The sequence below is a fragment of the Bubalus bubalis genome, chromosome 3, assembly GCF_019923935.1.
Source record: "Bubalus bubalis isolate 160015118507 breed Murrah chromosome 3, NDDB_SH_1, whole genome shotgun sequence".
NCBI classification, from domain to species: Eukaryota; Metazoa; Chordata; class Mammalia; order Artiodactyla; family Bovidae; genus Bubalus; species Bubalus bubalis.
The window spans coordinates 23,016,608-23,031,266 of record NC_059159.1 but is presented as its reverse complement, the minus strand read 5'-3'; the positions used below and the strand labels follow the sequence as shown (position 1 = coordinate 23,031,266).

The window sequence follows — 14,659 nt, the reverse complement described above, 5'->3', positions numbered from 1 at the left end:
CACACAAATGAGATCAAAAACAGTAGGTGAGGCTGAGAATTGGTTTATTAAGAATGTCCCTGGCCACCCTCCTCACCTTAAAATAGTTCTTAGTATCAAAAGAAGTTAACACAGGCCACCCAAGTCCCTGAGGTTGGAGTCCTAGCTCAGCGCCCTTACCCCCAGGGAGGGGAAGAGGAGCAGACTCCCCGCCTCAATCAGACACGGCCGTGGGATGGAAAGTTTCTGGAGCTCCACGTGTTCTATCCGTGTGGAGCAGGAATGTGCTATGGCTGCTGGCAACTGGCAGGGGTCACCTTTACACAGCGTAGGCACAGCACTGCCCCTGCCTGCTTCTGGGAAGACCAGAGACTAGACCCAGCCAAAGTCTTCTCCCCTCTTCCCCCAGATTGCTCCTTATCCCCCTGCCCTGGGTCAGGAAGTGGCAAAGGGGCTTAGCAGGCAGAGCACTGGGGTGTTAAGTCACTTCAGTCGTGTCCGACTCTGCGCGACCCCATAGACGGCAGTCCACTAGCACTGGGGTAGGGGATGGCAAACCATGTCTAGGCAAGGAGGGTCCCCATTTTCCTTCCTCCCTCTGCCTCCCAAGGGGCTGATTCTGGGGGTGATCTTGAGTTGTGTGGGAGCCCTATGAGGTTTGTAAAGAGAGGGGAGTGCAAAAGAAAGGAACACGTAAACACACATGCAACCTGGACACCCTTACCCCTGCCAGATCTTGAGGACATCCTGGCTCTCTGCCTGGCCTGGGCTGTGTGCAGAGCTGGTGTTCAGTCAGTGGTTGTCCACATGATTTGGACACTCCCCACTCACACTCCCTTGCACTCATGTTCAGTCTCTGCACATTCCCCTAACCCACACTAACCTGCCTGCCCCCCAACAAACACACTTCAAAACACTCACACACATCCGCACTGCAACAAGGCCAATGCTCACCACCCCACCCAGCATCCCACACACCCCAGATCTGCACCCACCACCCCATCAACCTACACACTTGGTCTCCCTCATACACTCATGTGTGGGCTCCCAATCAGAACAGCAGCTCAGGGGCCAGAGGGATTCCTGTCCTATGCTCTCTGGGGTCCTGGCTCCAAAGAGGGAGTGCGGTGAGGCCTCCCGGGGGTCTGACTGGGGTAAGTCTTAGTGAGACTGCTCCCCAATCCCAACAGCTTACTTCCTTTAGATCCCATGAGAAGATCTGCTGGGAAACTTGGGCAGCCCAAGAGCAAACATCTAGTGCCACCTAGCGGTGCCCCGAGGAGGGCACAGGGGTAACAGAAGGGACTTCACTATCCCCAAAGGCTGTGGTACCTGGTCTCCCAGCTAGACAGAGGGTTCTGGGAACCACCCCGGCAGTGAGGGGATGTGAGGAGGAGGCTGACAGGGAGGGAGAGACAGCCTCCTCTCGGTGGAGCTAAGAACACAGTTCCAGTCCAGTTCAGCTCCAGGGACCAAAGGGGTTGCCCATTTTCTAGCCCCCGATGTTATGAGGCCAGGTCTGCCAAGACCTGTGGGGGTCATGTGGGGGTGAGCAAGGGGTGGGCAGGTTACATGATTCTGGGCCCACACCCTTCATGTCCAAGTTCAAGATGCTGAAAGGAAAACAAATCATCTCAAGGACTTCGGGGGAGAAGGGGAGCCAGCAGGGATAGACAGGATTCTCAAGAGGGCAGATCTGCTTCCAGTGCCTTCAGTCCAGCTTGACCTTGGCCTCTGACTCCTTCAGCAGGTAGAGGCTGTCATCTTCCAGAAAGCTGTGGGTGGAGGGGGGAGCCCACTGAGGCAAGGCACAGCTCTGAGAGCGTCCCCTGGGGGTGGGGGCGGGTGGTGCAGGCAAGCTGGCCGGGTGGGTGGGTGGCAGGTGCACAGAGGCTTCTGAGAAGCCGGCACAGAGGTGAGTGCTGGGCAGGGAGAGGCACCCACCTGAAGAAGAGGACGTGAACAGGGATGGTGCTGATGTGCCAGATGGCATGCGCATCCAGGACCCAGAAGAGAGGCGGGAAGTCCAGCAGCTCGAGCAGGGACAGCCCCTGCAGCAGCAGGACCACCGCCACGCACTTGTGCACATGTGGCAGCCGCTGGTTCCACAGGCACCAGGCCAGCCACCATGCCGCGTTCAGCAGGCCTGGGCGCGGGCGGGGGTGGGGAGAGGCTCACTCCCTGGACTCCTTCTCTCCTCCCCAAGTCTCCCCTCTGTGACCCCAGAGCCACCCTCAGGAGCCTCCCCCACAACCGCCCCTCTCTCCCACCCCCAAATTCTTTCCTCTTCCTTCACCCTAAGGGTCTCTCTAGAACCTCCTTCTCTGGGGACAGCACCAATGCCCACCTCCACCCCGAGCCGGCAGTTCCGCAGACGGCCCCGCCCTCCCAGAGCCCTTCCCGCCTCACCGATCGCCACGTTGGCGGCCATGTTGTAGCCGTAGTCGAAGTGGATGAGACTCAGGTAGGAGACGTGCGCCGTCAGCAAGAGCAGCAGGAGGGCCCGGAAGGCACTGGCCACGGCCGGGTGCTGCAGCCCCACGGTCCTGCCCGCCACCCAGAGCTGCTCAGACTGAGAGTGACCGGTCCCCACGGCAGCATGCCCTGAAGTACCCCCCTCACCCCAGCAGCCATGCAGGGGAGCCAGGCCAGCAGGGCAGGCTTCCAATCCCCGAAGGGCAGCCTGTGACCATATGCTATATAGCTCCTTGGAAAGAGCCAGGGCCCCCCATCCCATCACGGAGTCCCCTCCAGATCCGTCTAGATGCTGTGTGCATGCGTGATGAAAGCCCTGGAACAGCACCCCCAGGCAGGGAGATTGGTGACCACTTTCCGCCCCCAGGACCCGATTTTGCCCCCATAGCAGCCAAGACGGGCTCACCTGACACAGCACAGATAGATTGAGTGCAGGATGACAGTGGAGGCACAGAAGTAATCCATTTTCTGAGGGCAAGGAGAGCTGGATGAGGGACCAGTGTGAGGGGAGTAGGCCGTGGACAAGGCTTCATGGAAGGTAGGGCCCGGAGAAGACCCAACAGGGATGGGGGTGACGAGAGCCAGGCAGAGTCTAATGTGGGAGTCCCAGGCCTATAGCCAGTGGGGACGTCTCATGTTCCTTTCCTCTATCGCTGTTCTATGTCTGAGTTCAATAGACTGACCCTTGTATTCACATTATACAATTAAAAAAAAAAAAAAGTACTCAGCAGCAAGGGTTTAGAGGTGTGCCGGCCAAGACTCCAGAATGGAAGAGCGTGCGCAGACTTCAGAGTGCAGTCTGGGTTCAACAGCTGAGGGCTCGAGTCTGGACTGGCCCCCTTCACTGGCTGAGGGATCCTGGGCAAGTGAGCTCACCTGTCAAAGGCTCAGCTGCTGCATCAGTTTAGAAGAGCCAGTAATCACACCTGCCTCCCAAGGGTCAAGTGAGGCTCAAGTGCACTAACAGGCTGAAAAGGCTCTGCACAAAGCAAGTGTCCTGTGAACCCAGTCAGGAGAGAACTAAGAGCCAGGGCTGCCCCACCGCTGTCCCTGGTCCTCCGGGACTGTCCCCAGCAGAAGATGGAGTGGGAGGGCGCTCACCTCTGTGAGGTCAGTGTCTCTGGTGTGGAAGACTGTGGACCAGAACCAAGCATTGAGGGAGACCTGAGGAGAGAGGCGGCTGGTGAGTGTGGCACCCAGAGGTGGGGAAGACCCCCCCAGAGGGTCCACCTCCATCTCACTTTGGGGAAGGCGAGCTGAGAAACATGCTTCCCTGGGTCCTGAACAAACCCATGCCCCTCCACCCAACCCAGTCTGGGTCTCTCACACTCCAGCTTCCCACCCCTGAACCCCCCCCAAGGCTGCGACGCTGCAGCCTCCACAGGTTCCGGCCTGGCCTGGGAACCAGTTCCGGCAGTCAAGTTCCCTGGTTACTCAATGGCTAAGACAACAGCCCCCGGGGAACCTCACCTCCTCCCCCAACTGGCAGGTGATGACAGCCCCACCCGGGCCAGGGGAGCCAGTGACCTCAGCCTCTGGGGGCGGGAATGAAGTGGGTGGAGTGGAGGGGCTTGAGCCAGCTTGGGGTGTGTCTGGAGCAAGCAAGCAAGGGAGGGAGATCAAGCAGATCCCACTGGGGCCAAGTCTCTGAGGAGGAAGCCCAGCCTTCCCCTGGCTGGGCCGGCCCAACCCGCCAGGCCAGTGGCTGCTGCTTGGATCTGGGAGGAGCAAAGGAGCAGGGCTGGAGGGGCTGTGGTGGGCAAGGGCCCAAGGGACTGCTGGAGGCTTTTCTCCTGGAAATTAACTGCAAGGAGAGAGTACAAATCATCTTGCAAATAAGCCCTCACTCTCGTGGGAGTTGGTGGTGGCATTTTTTTCAGGGACTGCTGAAACCCAAATTACTGAAAGAAGGGTGGGCTGGGTTGGAGGCACACAACACTGGGCTGGATGGGAGGGCTGGGAAACCAGTCAAGGAAGAAGCGGCCAAGGTCTGGCCTGGAAGGCCCTGGGGGTGGGGAGGGGTGCACTAGGGTGGTACAGGCCTGCCAGAGATGGGTGAAGGCCAGGAGCTGCTCACTTGGTCCAGTGTACCAGGAAAACTGACCAGGCAGGGGACAGAGGGAGCAGGGTAAAAAACCACTCTCCCCCTGGTATGCAGCAGGAAGGTCAGGTGGTAGGATGAGTTCCCTAACACAGGCTCGAGGGGGCTTGTGAGGAAATGGAGAGAGCAATGGGGTGGAGGCCTAAGCTCTGCTGCAAAGCTGCTCAAGCCTGGAAGTCTCTGGAGGCTCAGGGAGCCTGGTGAGGCCGTCTGGCTTGGGTTCAGGGCTGACTTTTGCTGCTTCTGCTCCTCATGACCTGGGCACAGGCCCTGCCCTTCTGGGCCCAAGCTCCCCTCTGGGACAAATCAGGGGGCACCCAAAGTGATCCTTTGTCCCCTTTCCAGCCCTGATGTCAGGTGGTTAATCCAGGTCTTTTGAGGACAGCCATCCTGTCCCATCCCTGGAGACTGGACCCCTCCCCCAGAGATGGTAATGGGCGCCGGTCTGGAGGCTGGAAAATGGAACAGGACGAAGACCTTCCTCAGACTCTGCTTCTGTGAAGTCTGTGATGCTCGGGTCAGAGTAGGGAGAGAAGCAGGCTCAGTGCTGGAGATGGGGCCCAGGTGATCACGTGGGCCAGGTCTCCTGGGCAGGCCAGGCACAGGGACATCCTTGGGGAGGGAAGTGGCCCTGAAAGCCAACGTGACGGGGAGGCAGAGGGGAAGGCAGCAGGCAATGGCAGCCAGCCAGGTCTCCTTGTCACCCATGGCAGGAAGGGGGAGGTGACAGGCGGACTAAGTGGCAGCTGGAGGCTTGTGGGGGAATGCACAGGGCTAGGGCTTCGCTCTATGGGACAGGGACTGGGGTTGTTTGGTCCCCTGTCCAACTGCCTCCCCGGGGTGCCTTCCACTTACAGAGACCCACCTGAAGACTGGACTCTGCACCCTGAAAAGTCCCCTTTCCCCTGGGGAGTGTCTCATTATGGGGGGCTCCTCTTCTGACCCTCTCCTCAGACTTGGGAGACAGTGTCATTAAGAGTGCAGGCCCTAGGGCCAGACTGCCAGGGTTCAAATCCTGCCTCTGCATTTCCTGTGTGTCCTTGGGCAAGTTAGTTAGCCTCGTTGGGCCTCAGTTTTCTCATCTGTAAAATGGGAATAATCATAGTATTGATAAGGATTTAACCAACAAAACAAGTACAGTGTACAGCACAGTGCTCAGGACAGGGTTCGACATTAGCACTTACTTCTCCCTACCTTGCTGACCAGCGTAGGATCCTCACACCCCTTCACAGAACCAGGGCCAAAGAGCCCAAGTCTGTCTCCCACTCTCCTTGGGGGCTAGGGAAGTCTAGTCTGAGAAAGGGTGGTCTCTCCAAATCTGCCTTGGCCCAGCCACAGTTCCAGGCTGGGGGGAGGATGTCTGGAGCCTCCATCATGAGATGGACTCTGGGTTCAAGTTCTGTCTCAACCCCTAAACAGCTGTGTGATCTTGAGCAAATAATAGCTTCCCTGAGCCTTAGTTGCCTCACATACAAAACAGGGTTCAGAACAGCACCCGCTGCACAAGAGGGTCCTGAGGACGATGTCTGCAAGATATCAGACACAACGAAACCACTCAGTAAGTGGTGGCTATTCCTGGGCCTGGCACACCGTAGGTAGCCCAGAAATATCTGTTTCCTTCTTCATGTCCAGGGACTGACCCCCACCACTGCCCTTCCTCAAAGGTCACAATGTTCCAGGGAAAACCACGGAGCCCCAGGGTCTCTTGGTCCCAGATCACAGATGCCGCAGCTGTAGGAAGAGCCCCCTCTGAGCCCCTTCCTTCCTGCTCCTGAGCGACCCCACCAGGATGCACCGAAAAGAGGTTACTTCTCTTCACTCAGAGTTTGTCATTAAGGCTCAAGTTTAGGAACAGAAGGATGTGAAGGACAGGAGGGCCCAAGTGTATGGCTGCTCCCAGGCTCCTCGGCCAAGCCTGAGTAGAATGGGGGAGCCGGGGGTGGGGGGTGGTAACTGGCCAATCAGACAGGCCAGGAGGGCCATGGGCGCCAAGAACTTTGCATGAACACTGAAGGAAGGGGGAGGCCAGGGGCAGGGTGCCAAGGAGGGTGGAACTGGAGGGGGACACGGCGGTCTGAGTGGAGGAGAGCAGGAGGCTGTTTCAGTCTGTTGGAAAATAAGAAAATTGAGACAAAAATATCACAGCCGTGAAACTGGTTGGATGCCAAGTGAGCCAGATCTGTCAAGAATTCGACCCCAGTGCTAAGCCCCAGTGCTCGGGGCTGTCATTGACACCGCCGCAGTGGGGACAAGTGGGTCTTTAAATAGCTCGCTGTCTCAGAAGTGGGGGAGGCAGAATGTTAAATATGATGCCTGCTGCCATCCTGCCCCCCTCTCCCAGAGGCCTCAGGCAGGGCAAGCCAGCCCCAGTTCACTCCTGAGAGAGAAGTGGGCAAGAAGTGGACGGAGATGAGAGGAAGGGGTCTTTTTCCACCATCAAAAAGGATTCCTGGATTTCCTGCCATTGCCTGTTCCACTGGCGCTTGTCTGACCGTAGGGACGTCCTTCCAGAAGTCTAGCCACCATTCTGCTGTCTCTTCTCCCAGTTTCCTCAGCACAGGTCAGGTACAGTTAGTCCCCACCACCATAAACCATCCTGAAGGGACAGTCTGGCCTTTCCTGGCACCCCATCCTCACTCTACCCCAAGGACCTTTCTTTGTTGGATGAAGGGACAGAGAACCGGTTTAGCCTCATAGCTTTGGCAGAGAGCAGGGGCCCCTGGTTCCATGAAGCCAAAGGTCTGCGGTGGGCTCCTCCAAAGCCTGGCCGCTGCCCAGCCCAAGTTCAGGTCTAAATGTCAAGGCAAGGGTTGACTTCTTATGCCAAAGCTTCGTCAGCGCTGCTAAGTGCTGGAGAAAAAGCTGCAGAGGCCCCTTCCCCTCCCCAAGACCTCACCTGGAGCAGGTGGGGGGCCTTTCCACCCCAACTCACTAAAAATCAGGAGCCCCAGTCACTCCAGAAAACCCAGCCTACAACAAAATCCACAGTCACAACCTCCATACAGCTTGGGATTTTTCCCTCTTGCAAATACACAAGATCGAGTGTAAAAGCCACACTGGATCATCAGAGAGTGTGGGCACTGAGGCTCTGTTCCTCGAGGGCCTCCTGGTGGCACGAAGAGGGGGGGCCCCATGTCCTCAGGGTGTCCTAAGACACAGGCCAAAGGTATCTGTCCTCTCCCAACCTGGCATCACCTGCTGTGTCCCTAAGGGCCCTGTCATGCTGGACGGCAGGACATGCCTGGGAGGTATGATCCTCACCAAGACGGAAGCTGAGTGGCAGATGCCAGTGAGACGAAAGACCCCAGAATCAGGCGGGATCAAAGTGAGAGCTGTGAAGCGACCACCAGCCTCTGGCACGTGTTATGAAGACGAAGGCAGGAACTCTTTGAGGTGCTCTCAGACCAGCGTGTCTACCCAAGGAGGCTCTGAGTTCAGTTCAGATAGTTCAGGCAGGACTGTCCTGTGATAACAGGGGCAGGGATGAGGGGGCAGTAAGGGCAGGCATCAGTGTCCCTGGAAGAATGCCAAGGGAAAGGGGACAAGAGAACTCTCCTCAGTTTCCCCACCTTTCCTGTTTGCATTCAGTTCAGTTCAGCCACTCAGTCGTGTCTGACACTTTGCGACCCCATGAAGTGCAGCATGCCAGGCCTCCCTCTCCATCACCAACTCCTGGAGTCCACTCAAACCCATGTCCATTGAGTCGGTGATGCCATCCAACCATCTCATCCTCTGTCGTCCCCTTCTCCTCCTGCCCTCAATCTTTCCCAGCATCAGGGTCTTTTCAAATGAGTCAGCTCTTTGCATCAGGTATTGGAGTTTCAGCTTCAACATCAGTCCTTCCAATGAACACCCTGGGCTGATCTCCTTTAGGATGGACTGGTTGGATCTCCTTGAAGTCCAAGGGACTCTCAAGAGTCTTCTTCAACACCACAGTTCAAAAGCATCAATTCTTCGGTGCTCAGCTTTCTTTATAGTCCAACTCTCACATCCATACATGACCACTGGAAAAACCATAGCCTTGACTAGACGGACCTTTGTTGACAAAGTAATGTCTCTGCTTTTGAATATACTATCTAGGTTGGTCATAACTTTCCTTCCAAGGAGTCAGCGTCTAGCCAGGACCAAATTCGCTTCTCTGCATGAGGGCAAAAACAGGGAGTGGTGGCTCTGTCCCACCAGTGACAGGCTGGGATGATGCCAGGCCCCAGTCTACACAATTCTGGCCCCTCAGTCTGGCACTCAGAGCCCTCTCTGCTCCCTCTTAACTCCCTCGTCTGCCCTTCAGCCAGTCACAGCAGTCAGGCTGACCTTCCCAAGGATGCTGGTCTGTGCCCCACACTGACCAGCTTCTGCACCTTCACTCCTGCTGGGCCCCCAGCTCAGGAGGTGGGAATCCAACGTCCTCTCCTGTCTGGGCACATGTCTAAGCCTGACGAGGCCTACGGATCCTGTAGAAGGAGATGCAGGCTCCCCTCCTCCCCGTGCTTCCCTGAGAGACTCCTCCACCCAGACGATGTGGTCTCCACCTCATAGCTCGCCAGGCTTGCTCCCTGAGTCCTCTTCGCCTCGGCCTCTATCCTGCCTCCCAGACTGGCCAGACCTGCACCTCGCACTCAGCTTAGCTCCTTGGGATGGGAGCTTCAGCCACCACAAGCACGAACCCGTCTCTACCCACAGCAGATACCCACACACAGGCAGCAGCACACGTGGAGACAGCCCAGAGGGGGCTAGGTGCTCAGGCCCTGGAGTCAGACAGCCCTGGGGGCCACCCTGTTCCACTAGTCACCACCTTGTGAGCCGATAACTTTGGGTATGTTTTCCCGCTCTGAGCCTTCCACCGGGCTTGCAGTGGTATGAGGATTAAACGAGAAAATGTACGTATAGAACTTAGGACCATGCCCATCCTGTGATCTGAGTTCTATAACTGATAAAGATTATGAATATTATTGAATGCAAAGTATTAGGGAGGAGCACCATTTCCCAGAGGTTCCACAGCCTCCTTCTGGCCCTCCTTCCAGTCCCCATCTCTGAAGTCCGAGGTTTGGCCTAGACTTCCAGCCTTTGACACGATCAGCTTCTCCAAGGTCCGCAGAAACCTTCAGTCTCATCCTATTTGACTGAAGTAGAATTCAGGAGAATGGCCGACTCCTTCTTATCCTTGTCCCAGGGCTCCCCCGACCACACGATGGCCCTGTGGTTTTCCACCTGCCCCTCTGGCCACTCCTTCTGTCTGCATTGCTGGCTCCTCCTCCCCTATTCAGCCGTTAAGTTTTGGGGTTTCCTGGGCCTCCATCCCAGATCCCTTCTCTTCTCACCGAGCTCCCCCCTGGTGATGACATCCACACTCACAGTTTCTATCACTGTCTTCTAAGCAGAAGCACAGGGCTTGTCCTTGATCCCTCACTTCTCATCTTAGGTCACCTCACAGCCAAGATGGGGTAAGAGTGTAAACTCTGGAGCCAGATGCCAGGCCAAACCCTGGCTCCTGGGGCAGGTAACTTAAACTTTCCAGTCCTTGGTTTCCTTGATGTAAACTGAGGACAATAATACTGCCTACCTCATAAGCTTTTTACGGGATTAACAAGGTTAATATTTATAAAATGCTTAGAATGATACCTGGCACAGAGTAAGAGCTGTTGTATGGGTTTGTTAAAGAAACACATTAAAAAATTTTAATGTTACCTCCAAAACACAGCTCAAACACACTTCTCTTTAATGCCCCTCCTTCCCCAGACCTGTGCCACCTCTCTAGCCTAGCTACTGTGCCCTACACGAAAATTATGAAATAGGCCCTGCATCCACTCCTGCCTCCTCCAACCTGGCCTCTACACAGAGGCCAGAATGGCAAATGTATTCATGAAGCCCCTTCTCTGAAACCCTCATTGCTTCCTGAGGTTTTGGGAGTCAAGATCTAAAGTGTTACTATGAGGTTTTGGGAGTCAAGATCTAAAGTGTTACTATGAGGTTTTGGGAGACAAGATCTAAAGTGTTACTATGAGGTTTTGAGAGTCAAGATCTAAAGTGTTACTATGAGGTTTTGAGAGTCAAGATCTAAAGTGTTATGATGCCTGCAGGCTCTCCACCTCTGTCCATCTCCAGGCTCCACCTGCTGCCCACCCGCTCACCTGCCACACACCCCCTCCCAGCTTTCTGCCCGGTCGGCTTCCTGGCGTTCATGTCCTCATATAACCTACACTCTGTCCTGCCAGTGCACATTCACCCATCATTCTGGTTTGACCTCAATACCCCTTCCTCACGGAAGCCTTCTTGGATTGCCCCGTGCAGGTCTAGACCCCACCACACCCCCCACAGCACTGATCTAGCCTTCACTGCACTTGTTCATAGCTGACCTTTTACATTCAGTTGTGTACTTATGTGACTGGCACCAGAGGGTGGGGACCCATGTGTTTTTATATGTTTTTGGATCTCTTGCACATAGTAGGCACTCAGCACCTGAACAAATGGCTGCTTTGATGGAAGCAAGGTGAGTGAGTGGGGGCTGTTTCCCTAAGGTTTACCATGGTAGTTCTGATCCAGAGACATCCATTGCAACCTCTCATGCCCTCCCCAAGGTGCTTGTGGTTCGTATCTGTACCACAGTCCCTGTTGCTCACACAGCTCCAGGCCCCAGATGCTGGCTCTTCTGACCAGCCCCTCTGTGAAGCTCAGAGACCTCTCTGGATACTCAGATGGAACACACTTCAGCTTCTCCAGGGATGGTCTAAGCTCTAGACAGAGCGCTGTTGCTGCCACTGCCTCTAGGGCTCGGCTGGGGTTGACAGGGCTTTGAAGCCTCCACAGGGGTCCTGGAAAAGACCTGTGGTCCCAGCATGCTCCTACCACCCGTCTCCCTTCTGTGTCTGTAAACTGTCCTACTGGTGTTTGAGCATCTCTCTGCTTCGGGACGAGATCAAGGTCTCTTTCCTCTCTCCCTTCCTCTCAGACAGACTGACTCAGGATCTTTTAGAAGGCAAAGGCCTGATTCAGCACCTTCCCTGCTCTCCCCAGGCTGGACCACCCCACAGCTGCAGGTTTAACCCTGGAAAATTGAGGGGAAGCTAGGTGGGTGAGAATGGGGATCTAAGGCTTCCTCGTTCTCAGATGAGGGTGTAGAACAGGAATCCTGCCAGGTTACCTACCCAAGCGAAGGCCACGCAGGTGGGGTACATAGGGGAGGAGGCTGGCACGGAGGTGCGGTAGCGACAGAGCATCACCAGGCTGGCTAGGCCATTGAGGAAAGAGGCCACAGCAGAAGCTGGCTCTTGGAAGCACAGGAACCGGGAGAAGGGCCACTGAAAAAGGAGCACATGGAGGGGGCCTGAGGGGCAGGCGATGCCCAGCTGGCCCCACTGACCTCTGCTTGACCTGCTGCATCCCCAGGTCCCCAGCCAGCTCCTCAGCTCTGGACCTGGGCCAAAGCCTCAGATGCAGTCCCTCTTCAGGTCAACGAGTTCCCCTGCGCTCCCTGGCTGAGAGTCATCCCTCTATCCTGGCCAGCATTCACAGCACTGGGAAGACCAGGCGGGCCAGTGCTGATGGCTCAGTATGGTTGGTGGAAGCAGCACAGACCTGTCATCTAGAAGACACAAGAACTAATCCATCTTCTACCACTGACCACAGCCCTCTGAGCCTCACCTTACTCTGTGACAAGCTGGGGAGAATAATTCTTACCAGCCGCAACAGCCTAGAATAAGATCTTATTGGATCAAAGGGTATCAGCAAGCTGAGCCTCTGTGCCTCACTGGGGAATCTGAGGGGGTATTTTTATTTTAAATCCAGACCCCTACTGAAGAAGCAACAGAGACAATACCAAGGGGACACTCTGGGAATTTGTCCTTGTAGCAAGGTGGGCATCTCAACCACTCTAAGCAGCCCAGCACCACTCCCTGAGGAGACCCCAAAACCTCCCAGATCTTGTTACCTCAAATCCAGAGGCAAGACACATTTTTCCCATCTGATGATACGAAAACCAGTATGTTTTGAGGACAGGAAACACACACTCATCACCCCACACTTTGGCTTGCTTCAACAGCGCGATCCAACTAGAGGCATCTTACTCCCACCATATACTTAACCTGACCCTCCAGCTCACCTTGCCATGGAACTGAGGCACTTTGTGACCTTCCTGGAGGTAGAGGTCAACGGTGACCCACATACACTCATACTTACAGTCGTCCCGACAGGTCCAACCTGAAACAGATAAATATGGCCTGGTGGATTCCCCAGCACAGGGAGGCACAGAGATAGCCCTAAAGGGGCTCAAACCCAAACACAAGCCAAGAGGGCCTGCAGGCTGGAGAAAACCAGAAGAAATCTGAAAATCCTAACTTTCTGCTTGGATGGATGAGTGATTGTGCAACATACACACGAGGGAAAGGTGTGTGTGTGTGTGTGTGTGTGTGTTAGAGTGTACAGTGAGCAAATAGAGATGTCTCTTCTCCTTTCACCCAAGACGGAGATTTCGACATCTGATGGACCCATCTGTGGACATCTGGGTTCACGTTTGCTCTTCCTGAATACAGGATTTTCTCTCACTCCCCAGGAAGAAATCCTTGTCATCTTAACCCCCGCCTATGAAAATGAAGCTCAGGTTCTTCACTCTGACTTTGGAGGCCCCACACTGCCTTTTAAACTTTATTTCCCACGACTCCTTTTCAGGCACCCTGCTCCCTGAGTAAACCAAGCTGCAGGATGTGTCCATATCTACCCAGGGCCTCCACTCTCTGTTCTTTCTGTCTGGTAAACAAAGGCAGTAAAGAGAACAAACTGGTAGTCAAACAGGCCAGAACTGAAAACTCTACTAGTTACTGGCTGTGTGACTTTGAACAGGACACCTAACCTCTCTGAGTCTCCTCATTTGTAAAAATCAGGTTAAGAGAATCAATCTCTAAGGGTTGTTGTGAAAAATAACTATTTTGACACCTGTCACACTGTAAGTGCCCACTATGGCCACAGGCCTAAATTTAATGCATCTATCGGGAAGACCTTCCTCTCAGGAATGTCCAAGCTAATCAGTGCCCCTAGCTCTTCAAAGTCAGAAACGATTCCTTCCTCCCCTACATGCTACTTAATCTAAGAATCCTTGGGGGCTCGAAATACCGTCTCCTTGCATTATGAGCCCCCAGTGGCAAGACCCTGGTCTGATTTCAGTGTCATTCCAGTACTTTGTACCCAGGCGGTAGTAAATGCCCATTTGACTGAATAAATAAAAAGTAAACGAAGCTCCTGGCTGACAGGCTATCATCACTCTGGGGCTCCACTCATTCACACCCATAATGGACCCGAGGGAGGAACTAAGGTACATCATTACAGAGTGGTATTAGGGGGCGGGGCCAAGATCATTGGGCGGGGCCTACCGCGGGGTGTGGCTTACCTGCTAGACTCATGTAGATTGGCTGGCGGGAGCGGAAGCGCTTCAGTGCACCCCCCGAGCAGTTCCGCTCTTCGCACCGGAGCACGCAGTCGCGGTACACTGGCTCGCGGTCGCCCTGGGAGCCGCTTGCTAGCGCGGCTGCTCCTGCCAGCAGTACCAGCCGCGCAGTCCGCCCGGCCATCCTTCCACCCTGGCTCTCCGCCTGCGGAGGAACTTACGAGCTTTCACTTCCGGAGTAAGCGGAAGTGCCTTGTGTTCTTTTATCTGTTCTCCGCTGACGTCCGCCCCAGTTTAAATACAAGTTCCCGGGTTTTTGCCGGCGCCTGCCCCGCCCCTCGCCTAAATGTTATCTGCTTATAACAAGGCGACAGGGTTAGGGTAAGGGAGACACCGGGTAGGTTAAGAAGCAAAATAAAGTGGTATTTTATCAACATCTGTCTTCTTTCTTCTTCAGGGCCTCTTTGTTTGAGCTAGGGCTGTTTTTCTGTTCCCAGTTTAATCGGATTTCCTCACTCTAATGTACCTAGAAGTGTCCATTTATCTTCCAACTCCACTGGCACCACCACTGTAGTTAAATAAATCATCTGTCATCCAGGCATTCAAAGTATCCTCTTAACACACCCCCCTACTTCTACTTACACCCCTCCAGCCCATGCTCCATTTCCAAATATTGAAATTTGACCATATCATTCTCCTTAAAATTCCTTACTGGCTCCTACTTGCCTCAA

The 14,659-nt window shown here is 54.9% G+C and overlaps 1 protein-coding gene across 5 annotated transcripts; it reads right to left on the bottom strand.

The window, feature by feature from the left end:
- Positions 1 to 27: 27 nt before the first annotated feature.
- PGAP3 (post-GPI attachment to proteins phospholipase 3) lies at positions 28 to 14,350 on the bottom strand. 5 transcript variants are annotated; one of them, XM_025280199.3, is made up of 8 exons: positions 13,932 to 14,288; positions 12,651 to 12,748; positions 11,698 to 11,850; positions 3,556 to 3,618; positions 2,861 to 2,922; positions 2,389 to 2,525; positions 1,924 to 2,125; positions 28 to 1,754 (listed from the first exon to the last, which is right to left on the bottom strand). In XM_025280199.3, the coding sequence occupies exons 1-8, from the start codon at positions 14,110 to 14,112 to the stop codon at positions 1,691 to 1,693; spliced, it is 960 nt and encodes a 319-aa protein (XP_025135984.2). In that variant the 5' UTR covers positions 14,113 to 14,288; the 3' UTR covers positions 28 to 1,690. The 5 variants fall into 5 exon arrangements, 3 of the variants coding, with proteins under 3 accessions (XP_025135984.2, XP_025135985.2, XP_025135986.2); XM_025280200.3 differs by lacking the exon at positions 11,698 to 11,850 and having other exon boundaries at positions 13,932 to 14,301; XR_003107795.3 differs by lacking the exons at positions 28 to 1,754; positions 1,924 to 2,125; positions 2,389 to 2,525; positions 2,861 to 2,922 and adding an exon at positions 5,421 to 5,637 and having other exon boundaries at positions 13,932 to 14,320.
- Between the last annotated feature and the right edge of the window lie 309 nt (positions 14,351 to 14,659).